Source organism: Podarcis melisellensis (genome assembly GCF_964234715.1).
Source record: "Podarcis melisellensis genome assembly, chromosome: 16".
Classification (NCBI taxonomy): domain Eukaryota; kingdom Metazoa; phylum Chordata; class Lepidosauria; order Squamata; family Lacertidae; genus Podarcis; species Podarcis melisellensis.
In genome coordinates this window covers 16,962,769-16,978,876 of record NC_138533.1, presented here as the reverse complement: position 1 = coordinate 16,978,876, position 16,108 = coordinate 16,962,769, and the positions used below count along the sequence as shown (strand labels likewise).

Sequence of the window (16,108 nt, the reverse complement as noted above, 5' to 3'; positions counted from 1 at the left end):
ATATAAGACCCTCTTAAGCAGGAATTCAAGGGTGCATGCATGAGAGAGGGCACAAAGTCTGAGCTCACCCTCCTGAAAAACTCGTTGTGAACCGCTCTCAGCAGGTGGATGGAGACTTCCGCATTCCTCTCGATGTGAGGCAGCTCACACTTCACCACTTGGCATCTGGCGTTGGTGCAATTCTGGCAGGAAAGAGAGACCTCAGCCCTTTCTTTGCCAAGACCCAATCAAAGCATGGGCAGAATTCTAGGCATTTTCTGTACCTTTCCCCAGCCTTCCCCACCCCCACCCCTACTTCACAACCTAGGCTGCTTCCAGATGTGGGTGCATTATTTATTTAATTATATGTTGCATATTTAAGCCCCACCTTTTTCCCTCCAAGGAGATCAACGTTCTCCAGCCCTCCTCATCTAATCCCCACAACAACCCTGTGAGGTACGATAGGCTGAGAGGCAGTGACTGTGTTCCAAGTTACCCAGGGAGCCTCATGGCTGAGTGGGGAACCCTGGTCTCCCAGTTACTAGTCCAACACCGTAACCACTGCACAACCCTGGCTAGCACCTCATCAGCAATTCTTGCTGTCCTCCTTTAAGCCTGCAACTGGAAGATCAATTCTTCTCTCGGGCTTCAAAAATCCAAATAACATTATGAAGTGGAGGGGGTGGGTAGCCCCCCCTTTTACCAGGCCCAAATGGGGTGGTTATGGGGTGGTTTTCATTGGTAACATGGTGTGCATGCGGTAGGTTTAGGGGTTTTAATCTGTTTTAGTTTATTGCTGATTTTACTTTACAGTGGTACATCGGGTTAAGAACTTAATTCATTCTGGAGGTCTGTTCTTAACCTGAAACTGTTCTTAACCTGAAGCACCACTTTAGCTAATGGGGCCTCCCGCTGCTGCCACACCACCATCGCACAATTTCTCTTCTCATCCTGAAGCAAAATTCTTAACCTGAGGTACTATTTCTGGGTTAGCGGAGTCCGTAACCTGAAGCGTCTATAATCTGAGGTACCACTGTATATTTTGAATGTTTTAAAATATATGCTGTTAACTGTTTTTACTAATAATTGTATTGCTTTGTTTTCTTTCTAAATCGCTATGAAGGTTTTTAAAAAAACAATCAAGCGGTAAATGGTTCTCATGAAATCTAAACAAACAAACAAATAAGTAAAAATTAGTGTACACACTCTGCAGTCGTGGATACAACATAAAATGGGGTGGGGGGAGAGAGATATCTCCACTTGGCACTCTCCCTATTTACCTTTCTGGATGGTACCATTTTAAATTGTGTTAAAACAATTTTAACTGACATTTTAGTTTGCACTGAAGTGCTTGCAATGGAAAAGCAACAGTTGGGTTATGATAGAGACAGCCAGTCTTAAAGCTGCCTGAGTCACAGTGAGGAAGCCAGACGAGGGAAAGTTGGGAAAAGGCAAATACATCTCCTTCTCTTGAACCACATGAGGGCACCCTTTGTGTTGCAATCTGGCCAGCATGTGTTTGTAGTTTTTATGTCTATGTTAACTTTACCTATAAAAGCTGAGCCTTTTTGTTTGTTATTCTCTCCACACAAGATATCTATTATTTTCTCTGTCATCTCCGCTCATACTGTACATAGTTCCTGCATGAATAAAGCCTTTCAACTCCAGAAACTGCAAGTCATTACTTCAATCAAATTCACCCAAGCTGCAAGGTCTGCTAACAGGGCACTCACCAGTTTATCTACGTGCAGAAGTTCTTCTGGATGAACAGGGATCATCACACCACCAGCTGCATTTTGAGAGGCCTCTGTCAGATTTTGCATGGTGCAGGTCACCTGGAAAATGGAAAGGGATATCAATATGTGTGAGGGGTCCTTCTAAGCTTTTCCTTGAACACCTGCAACAGACACCCTGGTCTCTGAACAGGACCAGATTTCCTTCCCTCCCCTTATTCATGTTAGGCCCCTTCCCATTTTGTGCTCTCTCTCTCATCTCTTTTGGCATTAAGATGTCCTAAACAATACCCAGCAGTAGTGCTATTTTTCTAGAAAAAGAGGTGCCGGAACTCACCATGAACACTGTCTTTGTTCTCTTATAATGGCAATAGCACCCACCTAAGAAGTGCTGGAACTGAGTTCTGGCAAATTCTGGCTGAAAAAAGGCCCTGCTCAGCAGCCAGCTAAAATTAAGAAAACCTGCTGAACCCAAAGTGCTAGAGGAAGTGGTCAGAGCTGTTTGCAAATTAATCTTTACTAAAGCTGAGCTTTTAGAACGTTTAGATCTAAGGACTTGTATAAGAGGACCTTGTGAGCCATGAGCATAGGGAAAGTCTGGTTGCTGGATCAGGCCAAAGAGGGCCTATCTAGTCAAGCATCCTGCTTTCACAGTGGCCAACCAGATGCCCCAATCGCAAGCACAAGAACATCCTTTGCCAGCAAGATAGTAGGTGTTCACTCCAAACCAGATTGCAGGTATTGAAACTGAGCAGATCAGCAACAGCAGCCTTCTGGGCCAAATCTGTCCCGATGTAATACGTGGTGCATTGCCAGGGCTGTGCAAGAGAACTTGCCGCCCCATGAGCAGCAAAGTGTCATTTGGAATTTTCCCCTAAGACCCCAAACGACAGCAAGAACAGAGGCCCCAAAGCACTTATACGGGTGAAGGCCTAGTGACTCACATTATCTGCAATGATGCGTGTGACGGAGAGGAATTCACTGTTCTGATAGGCCGTAGCAGGCAGGTCCATGACAAGGGAGAGATTCTCCACCGCATAGCAGCCGAGGTTTTGCACCTACAAGGATGAGAAGAATGTTCAACAGATGAAGCAAAAAACTGCACAAAGCTTTTTTAAAAAAATATCATTTGGATCACCATTTTTGGAAACCAGAATCTGAAACTGTGGATTTCTCTAAGCTGAACTTTGAAAATCTGATTGGGCAGGAGCTTTAAACTCAGTTTCTGAACCCACAGGAGAGAACAGTGCCTTTGACAGTTGCTTTTCTTCTTTTTCTATTAGGCATTGCAGTGGTGAGAAGAAAGATGGTCACAGTAATAAGTCAACAGGTTTGTCTGTGGAACCAGATGCCCAAAAGAAAGAGAGGGGAGCCTGTGGCTTTCTAACTGTTATCAGGCTCTGATTATCCCTGACTATTGGCCATGCTGGCCAGGGGGCTGATGGGAATGGGAGCTCAAAAGCTTCTGGGGGGCCAACCCTGATCTTAAAGCATTGGTACCCCAATTTTCCTGGGTCTGCTGGAGAAGCATTTAGTCATCTGAGTCCTGCAGTCTGGATTAAGCTTCAAGACTTGGACCCCTGATAAGCTAGACTTCTACACAGAGATATGCTTGTATATTTTACTTATAGGAGCCCCTACCTGCGATCTGAGGTGGTCCAGCCCAGGCACAGGTTCGCCGCTGCCTTACTAATGACGCTAATGATAAAGCGTGATATTCTGCAGAAGAGCCCTGCCAGAGAGAAAATTGGCCACCCTTCCCTGTGTTACTGCTGACATACAAACCCTGTCCCAACTCCTTATTTACCTTGATGGTAGTCCTGAACTCGGGGCTCATACCGCTTGGAAATGTCCCAACAGGATGCACCTCGTAGCGGTTCAGGGTAGACTCGCTGAGGGAGAGAAGAACCATAGAAAATAAGCCAGGTCAGTTCTAGATTGTGTAGGCCGCTGTTTCCAATTTCTCCACGGCAACCCTTGCAAATAACCCAGATTGTTTGCTTACTGCACACTCTACAGAGATGACCCAAGGCCTTTTGTTGCCTGAAAAAGAAAATCCATATACCTTCCACCTAGTCCCATCTCCTACGGTGATGTAGCACTTAAGACTGTTAGACTAGGAACTGGGAGACCAGGGTTCGAATCCCCACTCAGCCATGAACCTCACTGGGTGATGTTGGGCCAGTTACTCTTGGGCTAATCTACCTCACAGGGTTGTTGTGGGGATTAAATGAGGAGGGGGAGAACCATGTGAGCCACCTTGAGCTCCATGAAGAAAAAAGTGGGATATAAATAATAATCATCATCATCTGTGGGTAAAAACTCAGTGCCTAGGATTTGCCGATCGCATGGTCAGCGGGTCGAATCCCCGCGGCGGGGTGAGCTCCCGTCTCCGGTCCCAGCTCCTGCCCACCTAGCAGTTCGAAAGCACTCTTAAGTGCAAGTAGATAAATAGGTACCGCTTTATAGCGGGAAGGTAAACGGCGTTTCCGTGTGCTGCGCTGGTGCTGGCTCGCCAGAGCAGCTTCGTCACGCTGGCCACGTGACCCAGAAGTGTCTCTGGACAGCGCTGGCCCCCGGCCTCTTAAGTGAGATGGGCGCACAACCCTAGAGTCGGACATGACTGGCCCGTATGGGCAGGGGTACCTTTACCTTTACCCTGCCCATCTGGCTGGGTTTGCCCAGCCACTCTGGGCGGCTTCCACAGAGACCAAAAATACACTAAAATGTCACACATTAAAAACTTCCCTGAACAGGGTATAAATAAATTAAATACAGTATTTATAAATTTACATCCTTTAATAGCACCTGTTTTCCCCGCCCCACCCCTAGAAGGTAGGCCATGTTGATCAATTGTAACTTCATTTCTTTCCAAACTCCATATCCATTCCAATATCCCTTGATGGTTCAGGCAGCTATCCCTGGAGGGATACCCCAAAAGGAAGAGATCTTCCCAATCTATATATCATGAAAATGGGAGGCCTAGAGATATCATCACTAATCCTCATATTCAGACCACCCGTAATGACAATAAGCGCTGTGGGATGTTTAGAGCTAATGAAACTCAAAAGGTTGTCAACTTCAGCCCACCCATCTAAGGTAAGTAATGTAGGATAAATTAGTATCGGATAACCAGTCTCATATAACCAAAATGCTTAAGTCTAATTAATGCATGAAGGGGTTTATGCCATAGGGTAAGCTGTCCTGCCAGGCTTAGCTAAGTCACTCCACCTTGAGAGGAAGGAAGTCAAGTCTACAATTTCCCTCAGTCTACCATGTGAACTATGTGTAAAGAGGAGCTAGTGGCTCCCAGCTCAGACCTCATGACTTTCTGCAAGCCACCCTTGTGTTCCTATACAAATAATTTAGGAACTTTCACCACTTTGAAACTAACCTACTGAAGTTTTGCTGCCTGTGTTTTCTCAACGCTGTATGGGAAAACGCATGAATCTGACCTTTGAATAGTTTGTGAGTAAACTATTGTTAACTTACCAAACATGTGGTCTTTTTATATGCTAAGGGCAGAGGGGACTTTTGGAACTTAGGAGGGCATATTAGACCTTTAGACCTATATATTTCCACACTTTACTTTGCTGCATATCTTGTGATTTTACATCTCTGCAGCGGTTCTCTCACAAAAGAGTACTTGCCCCAAACTTGGATCTTGCCATCCAGGGAATTCTCCTTTACGCGCCTATTTTTTTCCTTGCCAGCCAACAGTTAGAAGGGTAATCTAAGTATTAAGACCGGCCAGGGGAGTCCTATTGCGGAGTTGCGTCAGAACTGAAAGCATCCCTGCATGAGGAACCAGAGCCTCTAATATCAACAGAGATAAAAGGTAGCCATTGGACTGAATTAGCCACGTGATGATGGTGTTCACATTTGGTTTACTCTCCACCCTGGAGGGGCTGAATCATCCTGCCAGGGACACCTTGCAAGGAGGGGGCTCCGTCCTCTTATTCAACCTGCATGCAGCTCACTCTACACAGAGGTCCTCACCTGGTCAGCAAAAGGTCGGGCTCATAACGGATATAGGCAAGGGGCTGTGCCATGTTGTCGGTCAGGGTCTCATTCAATTCATGGCTGTCACTGCAGGAAAGATAATAGAATCACAGAATTGTTGGGCTAGAGGGGACCCAAAGCATCATCAAGTCCAACTCCTGTGCTGCAGGAATCTCAGATAAAGAAGGCAATCCAAATTCTATTTAAAAACATCCAGTGAAGGAGAGTCCACCACCTCCTGAGGTACTCTATTCCACTGTCGAGCAGCTGTCCTGTCAGAAAGTTATTCTTACTGTTTAGTCAGAATTTCTTCCGTGTAATTTGAACTCATTAGGCCTCTGCAGCAGCAGAAAACAAGCTTGCCCCATCTCCCGTGTGACAGCCTTTCAGATATCTGAGCATGGCTGTCCTATCAGCTCTTAGCCTTCTCTTCCGCAAGCTAAGCATCCTCAACTTCTTCAATCATTCCTCATTAGGCTCAGTTTTGAGGCCCTTGATTTTGACGGCCACCCTCCTCTACACAACTTCTAGTTGGTCAAATGCAAAGCCAAATAACTTTACAGTCGTACCTTGGTTCTCGAACGCCTTTGTACTCGGGTGTTTTGGCTCCTGAACGCCACAAACCCAGAAGTGAGTGTTTCAGTTTGCAAACTTTTTGGGGGAGAAGCTGAACATCCGACATGGCTTCCGACTGAGTGCAGGAAGCTCCTGCAGCCAATCGGAAGCCACGCCTTGGTTGTCGAAAGGTTCCAGGAGTTGTACGGACTCCCAGAACGGATTAAGTTTGACAACCAAGGTACGACTGTATTGTCATTGGCCATGACAAATCTGAATCAAAAATAAATACAAAGCTGAAGAGGTGGTTAGATAGATAGATAGATAGATAGATGATAGATAGAGATGATAGATGATAGATAGATAGATAGATAGATAGATAGATAGATAGATAGATGATAGATAGATAGATAGATAGATAGATAGATAGATAGATAGATGATAAATAGATAGATGATAGATAGATATAGATAGATGATAGATAGATAGATAGATGGCCTTCATTCTGACTTTTCCCTGGTTCTCACCTGCTGGCTGTGAGCTTCACCTGTGCTTTGTTCAGAAGGGTGGAACAGCTGAATTCAAACTCCAGGACAAAGGCTACCTGTGAAAGAGAGAAAAGAGAGAAACATTTCCGCATCTGCTTTTTCCACACCATTCATAAACTCTGTACCACAGCTGTGTACGTGCCATACATTGGCTTCCCTCAATGAACTCTAGTAATTGTAGTTTGTTAAGAGTGCTGGGAATTGTAGCTCCATGGGAGGTAAACTACAGATCCTAAGATGCTTTGGGGGCAGTTGTGTGCTTTAAGTGTATAGCGAGTACACAGCCCACGTCTTCCTTTAGCTGTCTTTTATTTTATTTTTCCTACATGAAAAAAATGGAATACTGTTCACCTAGGAAATGCTCCAAGGAACCCCGCTCTAAGGGGATCCTGAAGAGCTGCTCCTTCTTTCTCACCTTTGCTAAGGACCTGAAGACAGGGTAGCCCACACGGCAAGCTCGGGTTTGGGAAGACGGGGAGGTGCATTCCACCTTCACTGAGTTCTCCCCCTGTGGAAGGAAGGAGAGAGCAAAGCTGCAAAAGGAGAGAACCATCAAGCGCATGGAATGGGATCCAGCCTCCTCAACTTGAGTTTCCACCATTTGCTTTCCTGGCAAGAGCTTTCAGAAAGGTTCACGGGAGGCAGAGATCCAATGTTGCTACACCTCTGTGCTAGAGAAAACTGTGCCCATTCAATTTCTGCTTATCACACAGGTGTTCAAAGAGCCTTGGGCTGCGGAGGCCAGGTTGTATACCTTCTGGGCTACAGAAAACCTGCAGGATTTGGTAAACAGTCGCATATTCTCTGCTTTTGTTTTTTAAAAAAGAAAACACAGACATAGACCGTGTGATTGTGACAAAGCACTGTTGGCTGCAAAGACAAAGCTAGAATCCTTGGTGCAATCTCAGAAGAGAGGGGAGTTGTTGAATTTCTGGAGCTCAAGTCCCTCCCCCAGCCCCCCAATAAGAAGAAATGAAGAAGCAGAGTAAAGGATGTGAAAATATGCACATCTGCATGATTCACACAGGAGTTTTCAGGTTGGCACCATGACATTTAAGCCTCAGAGATGTGACAGCCTCTCTTTCCAGAATGCTATGGCAACTATCAGTCCTCCTGGAGCCAGCATCCGTCCCTGGCCAGAGGGTGACCCTCAGTATCCTAGCGATCATTTCGTTCTGCTTCCAGCCCATCACTTTTGACCACAGCGGAACGTCAGTTGGGAACAGGGCCTCTGCTTTACCTTGAGCACGAGGCTGGAAAAGTGGAGGTTTCTGGAAAACCAAAGCCACAGGCTGGCATTGTAGGCGTTCTCCTGCTTGTTCTCCAGCAGGACGTCCACCAAGACTTTCCGCTTCCCTTTGCGGATCACGTGCGGCTTCTGCCTGGAACGAGAAGAGGAGATGGCAAATGCCTGCCTTGCAAAAGGTGAGGAGGGCAGGAGTCTTGATTTCTGCCCAGCCTCCCAATCAAATGATTCTCAAGCTGGTTATCATCAGCAACAGATCTCCTGCCACCTGTTACGGAGGAACTAGATTGACAGGGTCCTGGGCCAGGAGGACCAGCAAGTGACTGATGAACTAAGGTGATGAACTACTTGCTTGGCCTGATGTAGTGAAAGAGGGACCTTTCACTCTAATTCCTACCTGGATCCTGTGATGTCCATCTGAGCTCGCAACACCAGATCTGTTATACACTCATCGTCTTCACCACAATCCTTAAAGAAGGGGATCTAAAGAGAAAGCAAGAGGCAGGATGATTCTGTGTGATGCAAACCCCTCTCCACAATATTATTAATTTATTTTTTATTTTATATTGTATTATGAATTAATCACAAGTCAAAAACAGATAAACTTATATGAATAGGTTACACAACTATATAGTTCTCAAGCAAGGTACACAAAGGGGGAATGCTGCTCTAGCCGTAAATGCATTAGATAAACTAGTCCTTTAAAAAATTCATTTCAGTAACTATACAATAAAATTAGACAAATACCACGTAGGTCATAATAAGGTCTAACTGTAACAATACAAAAATAATAATATCAGTAATAGCAAGAATTAAGTATCTCCGAAATGAAATCTTGATCCCCAGGTTAGCAAAGCAGAAAGCAGGTCTTGTAGGACATGCAGCAAAGATGGTTTGGTTTGACGTGCGGAATGGCGTGGGCCGTTGGTAATGGGGCATCTGTGCATGTGCTACTCACCAATTTCTTAACACTGGTGGGTGATTTATCGTCCAGCACAGGCCCTGGCTCAGCATCATTCAGTGCAAACTTCACCAGGACTGCAACCGGCCTCAGGTAATCGGAGGTGTCCTGCAAAGGATAAACAAATCCAGGGTTGTCTTTAGACAGCAGGCCTGATAAAGATTCACAGCATTGCTGAGATTAAAACAGGAGAACACCATGCACCTTGGTGGTTTTTGGAATATTTTAGCGTGATTCCTGCATTGCAGGGGGTTGGGCTAGATGACCCATGGGGTCTCTCTCTGCATCAGTCGGAGTCAGAACTGACCCCCACACACTTGTACTCACAATCACGTGGAAACGGACTGCCGAGCAGGTTGTCCTGCCCACGGTGGCCCGGGTCCTCTTCTGCAGCAGCTTCTGGGAGTTGCCATCGAAGACGGCCCTTGCCCCAAACTTCCTGTCATCCAGGGAGACGTTGTACTTTATACCTAGGGCCAAGCAGTGAGTGGAGTCAAGCAAAGCCAGCCTTTGCTAACCTTGGACTACATTTCCCATTCTCCTCGGGCATTGGCCATGGGGGCTGGGGCTGGTGGGAGCTGCAATCAGAAACTTATGGAGAGTCCTAGGCTGGTGGTGCCTGGTTTCAGTCATGTGATCAGCCAACAGCCCAGAGGTGTTGCAAGGGAGTTTAAGATTAGGGCAGGCATAGGCAAACTCAGCCCTTCAGATGTTTTGGGACCATAACTCCCATCATCCCTGACCACTGGTCCTGTAGGGATGATGGGAGTTGTAGTCTCAAAACATCTGGATTGCCGAGTTTGCCTATGCTTGGATTAGGGGCACAGGCCTACAGGCACAAAAACGAGTTTAGATTTAAAGTATCACAGAAGGCAAGCTGCCTGATTTCTCATCCATATGCTCCTGGATAAATTCTTCAACAAATTTGCCCCCTGCCCCAGATTGCCCCCAATCAGCTTCCCGTTAATCAATTTACCCCCAGTTAATTTTCCAACTGATCCTGTTTGCAAATCAATTTCCCTTCCATTGCCCCCATTTATTATCCTGTAAATAATCTCTAGTTAAAAGTTACCTTATATTTAGTTATTCCGTCCCCAAATTAAGATCCTGCCTTGCAACCCAGATAACACTCCAATTCAAGTTTTCTCCAAATGCATTAACTGCCCAGAAACAGTCCAGAGGACACCGTGGAGAAGATCCTGCCAACCCCTAACAACTCGCCTGCCGAGAAGGCGCTACTCACTGAAGTGGCTGTCCCTCGGGCCCAGAGACCGGGAAGACACCCTGAAGCAGATGTTTGCCGTCACACAAAGAGACTCCTTTCTGTTCCTCTGGCAGTTCTTCTGAATCACATTGATGGACGGAGGGTTAGCAGTGACCGAAGTGTTGACCTGCACAATCCTCCTTGACCTGCCCCCCTCAGCAAGAAGGAAAATGATATTGTTAAATAAATAAAAAATCCCAAAGTTGGGCCTAAGGTCGGCGCTATACGCCTGAAGCAATATCGTATCACTTTAAACAGTCATGGCTCCCTGCAAAGAATCCTGAGAGTTATTAGGAGACCCCTTATTCCCTTCACAGAGCTACAATTCCCAGAGTTCCCTGAGAAAGTGAAAAGGGATTGATTGCTAAACCACTCGGGAAACTGTCGCTCTGGAAGGGGAATATGGATCTTTCAACAGCTCTTAAAATACTAGTTTCCTTTGGGGAAACCATGATTGTTTAAAGTGGTATGATACTGCTTTGAGAGGCAGTGTGGTGTAGTGGTTATAGTATCAGACTAGTCCCTGGGGAGAGACCAGTGTTCAGATTCCCATTCAGCCATGACGCTCACTTCAATGACCTTGATGTTCCATCTGCCCAGGTGCAGCTTTCATTCCCTCCCACCTTCTAGCTCCCCTCACCTCAACACCACCGCAGCACCCTGTGCTCCAACGGCAAGGTCCACCAGGCCATCTCCATCCAAATCGATTTGCCCATCCAAGCTGCGACCAAAGTAGCGGAGGCCTCGGCGGAGGCTGGCCGACTCAATGCGCTGTCAGAAAGAGCAAATCAAAAGCTGAAGACACACAGAATGTGTGAAGCCCCGACAATAACGGACTGGCATTACAAGCTACAAGAATTTGCTGAAATGGCGCAGTTAACAAATACCCTGAGAGGCAATTCAAAACAAAAATTTATGGAAAAGTGGGATAGATATAAAACAAATGTTCAAAAATACAGTAAAGGTTTGCTATCTATGCTAGCATTTGATTGACATTGGAGTGAGACTGAGTTGAGAAATAAGACTAAGAGCACATATTGATATAGGAATGTACAGTATTAGATAATATGTAAAGAAATATACAATAATAAGAGTACATTCATTTGTAAAAAAGGAATATACAACGGGAAAGACAGGAAGTCTAGTATGTATATGATTTGGGGTGGGATTGTTTGTTTTTTCTCTTTGTTCTTTCTTTTTTTTTAATTTTCTTTCTTGGTATATAAAATTTGCATATAATTTTTGTATACATGTTGGAAATTATATTATAGTAAGTCCTGTAATGTAATATGACAATGTTTACTGACGTAATATAAGAATGTTAACAAATAAATAAAATGCAAATCCAAAAAGAAAAGGGGGGGGGAGAATGTGGGGTGTTTGGTTTTAATCAGTGAGGCTGCTCTGTAAGAGCCCTCACTGAAGTCATTCCAAATGTACTTAAGAACATAAGAGCCTGCCGGAACAGGCCGAAGGAGACCCCGTCTAGTCCAGCCACTTGTTCTCACAGTGAGCAACCAGATGCCCCAATGGGAAACCATCAAGCAGGACCTGAACTCAAGAGCCCTCTCCCCCTCTGTGGTTTCCAGCAACTGATATCCAGAAGCATCACTGCCTCCGAGAGTGGAGGAAGAGCACAGCCCTTGTGGCTGGTAGCCATTGACAACCCTCTCCTTCATTAGTCTGTCTAATCCTCTTTTAAAGCCATAAAGGTTGGTAGCAATCCCTGCCTCCTGTGGCAGAGAGTTCCATAGTTAAACCATGTGCTGGATTTTCTTTTATCTGTCCTGAACTTAGTGCGGTGAGAGAATCAGAATCAAAAATCAAAATGGTACGAGGACATTGCTTAATTTTGTTATCTATGGTTTTTTTTCTCATTTCTCTCTTTTACATTTTTCTCTTCACTTTTGCTATTGGTTTTCGTTGATATATTTTTGTGTGTACTGTCATGGTTAAAAACGAAATAAATAGTTATTCACTAAAGGCAAAAAAGAATCAAAACGATATTGACAGGTTGGAGCTGAAACCTAAAACAGCTTGTGATACTACAGAGTCGAATGTGAAAACGCTGCATTTAGTGGCAATAAAATAAAATAGAAGGTGCATGTTTAGGATGAGGGAAGGAGACTTGGCCTGGCAGGAGCACAACTAAGAAAGGACATGGGCATCTTAGCTGAATATCACCCAGCAGTGTGATTTGCCTGCTAAAAACACAAATGCCATCTTAAGGCCCCCAGATCACGGGAAGTGAATAGGAACAGGGCCTGGGGGTGGAAATGGCATGGGGCACCGATTTTGGCTAAACATTGGGGGGAAAGTCCTAGTGGGAAGAGCTGTTGGAATAGTGTGGAGCACTCAAACACTGGAGCCTGACACTGGCTCCCACTCACCTGTTTGAAGCGGGGCAGCACTGTGGTGCGGTAGCCATGATAGATGTAGACTGCCCCCTGGTGGTTGTCCTCCAGCGGTGCGCCCACCACAACGTCATTATAGCTGTCGTGATTAAGGTCAGGGACAGCCAGGAGGGAGTAGCCAAAACGAGCGTCTTGAGGTTTTGGGTCGGCATGGAGGGTCCCGTTTAAAGACACAAGCAACTTCAGAAGAGGGAGAAAGGTTAAAATGGGAGGCACAGTGGAGCCGTTAGGTATTGGCTTCAGGATAGAAAACCCCCTCCCCCATAATGGTGTGCTGTGAAGCACTGTGAGGAAGGCTCAGGACTGAAGCACATGCAGAAGGTCCCAGTTTTAACCGGGGCATCTCCAGTTTAGAGGATCTCAGATAGCAGCTGAGAAAGATCCTTCTCTGCCTCAGATCCTGGAAAGCGAATTCTCAGCAAAGTACTGGGCAATCTGACCCAGGATAAAGCACCTATGCTCAGCCAACTAAAACATTGCAATGCTTTGGAGAATGGCTCCCATCATCCCTGACCATTGGCCATTCTAGCAGGGGCTGATGGGAGTTGTAGTCCAAAACACCGGGGAGGGAAGGCATCAGGTTGGGGAAGGCTAAGTGCCGCAATACAAGTGTTGCACTTTTTGTTGCAGGATGAGGTTCCAGGTGGGTCATGTGGCAGAAGAGCTTGAAATTTACTGGCTTTGTAAGCACCTCTCCCATGTGAAAAATATTTCTTTGCTCAGCAGAGGCCAGACTGGAAATGGCACAAACTTGGAAGGGAGTGGTCAGCCTTCCTGTTAACACTTGGGAGGAGAGAGTTTGGCAATTAGCAGTCAATGATAAGCTTACTCAAGAATGCAGGAGAGCCCTAATAAAGTTGTCCAAACTTGGAACCCATTCATCTGTTAGGTGACTGAAGGTGGCTGGGAACTTCCTGGAGGGACACTTCCTTGTCTACTTCATTGCCAGGATAAACTCAAATGTTAGGGAAATTTTAATGTTTGATGTTTCATTTTGTTTAATATTCTATTGGGAGCTGCCCAGAGTGGCTGGGAAAACCCAGCCAGATGGGCAGAGTATAAATTATTATTATTATTATTATTAGTTGTTGTTGTTGTTGTTGTGGTCCTGCTGCTGTATTGTACTAATGTATTGTACTGCTGTATTGTATTAATGTATGATGATGGAGACATTGTCGTTTCCCATTGCTATTGTCTGTATTCTTGCTAACTGTTTATAGAAAACTCTTAATAAAAAAAGAGGTTTTTAAAAAACTAAAACAACGACACTCACCTGCCCCACTTTGTAGATGTAAACACGGCCTGTCTCTTTGTTCTGTGGGCCCAGGTACATGGGGGCAGCCACCAGCAGTACGTCCGTGATTCCATCTCCATTCACGTCCACCGGGCACATTTCACTGCCAAAGTAGGAGCCAATCTGCAGAGAAAGACGCCACCTGCTATGTCAGAATTGCACAAGTTCTTCTGCACTGGACATCAGTGCAATCCTGCATCTTAAGCCTGATTTTACACATTTCCAGATCTCAATAAAGAAATATGCACCCCAGACACCAGATGCAAACTCACAGGTCCAGGGGGCAATTTCATGGCTATCTATCTATCTAATCTATCGTGTGTGTGTGTGTGTGTGTGTGTGTGTGTGTGTGTGTGTGTGGTCAGGCAAGAATCAGAATCTTGAGGAATTCAGAGTTTTCAAATACCTGCTCATTATACAGCACCACCTGCATTGATGGCGCTGTAGAAAAAAATTAATACATTCAGGTATTTACATTCAGGTGCAGAGGGGATTTCAGTTCAGCCCCCAATCCATAATGACCCAATCCACCACCCCCAACCCATCCTTGGCTGCTATAAATTGTGCTGGAAACCGCCTCCATCTAATTGGACCCCAAAGTTCTGCGTCACGAGTTCTAGTTGTGCCTGCAAAGATAGTGGAAGGGTTGCACCTCCCTCCCCTAAGGAGCAGGACCCCTAACCCTTACCTCCTCCCACCATAATGAGTTTGGGACTCAGCCATAGCCAGCAGGTGAGGTTATATGAAAGGAAGGAGTGTCTCTGATCATGTGCAGACTCTCTTTTACTCTCTTCTCTCAGTAACTGCACACATACAGTGGTGCCTCGCAAGACGAAATTAATCCGTTCCATGAGGCTCTTCGTATAGCGGTTTTTTCGTCTTGCGAAGCAAGCCCATTGACAGCTTAGCGGATTAGCACTATTAGCGGTTTAGCGGCTTTTAGCGGATCAGCTGATAAGCGGCTTAGCGGCTTAGGAAAAGGGGAGAAAAGGGGGGGGGGGACCCGCAGGAACTCGCAAGACATTTCATCTTGCGAAGCAAGCCCATAGGGAAATTCGTTTTGCGAAGCGCCTCCAAAACGGAAACCCTTTCGTTTAGCGGGTTTTCCGTCTTGCGAGGCGTTTGTCTTGAGGGGCACCACTGTATTCGGGAATGAAAGAACAAGGTTTCTAGGGACGCGGCTGTCACTCCAGAAATCAGCTACTATCATCTCCACTGCCCCAAAACCCACTTGGTCCCCAGTAAGGGCCTGGGAAATGGTTACGCTGCCATCACTGCTCATCTCAAACAGGATCACTTTCCCCTTGTGCTTGAAGCGGGGGGCACCAGCCACATACAGCCCCTTCCCGTTCCTGAGCTTGATAGAGGAGACTGTGTATCCTGGGGAAGGAAACGAGAGAGAGAAATAATAAAGCTGTGCGGACTCTTGTTTTGCCCTGAACTAATTGGCTAGCTTTTCACTCACAGCCTTAAGTTTTTCTTTCTGCAAAATGGGAACAAGCACTGACTGGCCTCACACACTTGGTGAAAGGGGAAAGCAAAGGAATGCCTTGCTTTTATTCATCCTACATAAGCAAGTGGTTTAACAAACAAACAAAACAAGTAAATCTCACTTTAGTTTTCTATTCTCAACAGGAGCCATGCTTGAAACATGCTGGGATCATTTTAGCGCCTTGATTTTGGAAACAAATAGCCATTGAGAATTGGGGAGATGGGGTGAAGAACAGGCCTGCCAGCTGCCTTGACTATTAAATGAAACCTCCATGTACAGGGCAAGTCTACCTGTGGATACCAGGGGAGGACTCCTGGCTTCCTGACCTCCTTGTGGACTTCCCAGAGGCCTCTATGATGTTGCGCTAGAAGGCCCTCCGGCCTGATCCTGCAGGTGGTCTGATTTTATCTTTGTGCCCTTTGTGGATCTCTACTCTTTCTCTCCCTGTATAATGGGAAGTGGCATCCTTCCTTACCCAGATAGGCTGCGTGGTTTTTCAGCCTCAGGGGGAACTCCCTCTCAAAGGCCTCCCTTGGAGGGATGAGCCTCCCACTCCTGCTCTCCTTCAAGACTGCGCCATCCCAGTCATATGCCCCTACCATGCCAAAGAGGATCCCGTC

The 16,108-nt window shown here is 45.9% G+C and overlaps 1 protein-coding gene across 1 annotated transcript in view; it reads right to left on the bottom strand.

Annotated features, from left to right (window-relative positions):
• The window catches only part of ITGA10 (integrin subunit alpha 10), a 53,631-nt gene that overhangs the window by 4,066 nt on the left and 33,457 nt on the right, over positions 1-16,108 (bottom strand). The window contains exons 11-27 of the mRNA XM_081892245.1: positions 15,964-16,108; positions 15,228-15,376; positions 13,976-14,119; positions 12,679-12,882; positions 10,929-11,059; positions 10,268-10,434; positions 9,352-9,494; positions 9,022-9,132; positions 8,461-8,546; positions 8,058-8,199; positions 7,233-7,325; positions 6,797-6,873; positions 5,712-5,801; positions 3,520-3,604; positions 2,657-2,770; positions 1,713-1,814; positions 69-182 (exon numbers count right to left, since the gene is read on the bottom strand). Coding sequence (XP_081748371.1) covers positions 69-182; positions 1,713-1,814; positions 2,657-2,770; positions 3,520-3,604; positions 5,712-5,801; positions 6,797-6,873; positions 7,233-7,325; positions 8,058-8,199; positions 8,461-8,546; positions 9,022-9,132; positions 9,352-9,494; positions 10,268-10,434; positions 10,929-11,059; positions 12,679-12,882; positions 13,976-14,119; positions 15,228-15,376; positions 15,964-16,108 — 2,097 coding nt within the window. The remainder of the gene's footprint in view (positions 1-68; positions 183-1,712; positions 1,815-2,656; positions 2,771-3,519; positions 3,605-5,711; positions 5,802-6,796; positions 6,874-7,232; positions 7,326-8,057; positions 8,200-8,460; positions 8,547-9,021; positions 9,133-9,351; positions 9,495-10,267; positions 10,435-10,928; positions 11,060-12,678; positions 12,883-13,975; positions 14,120-15,227; positions 15,377-15,963) is intronic.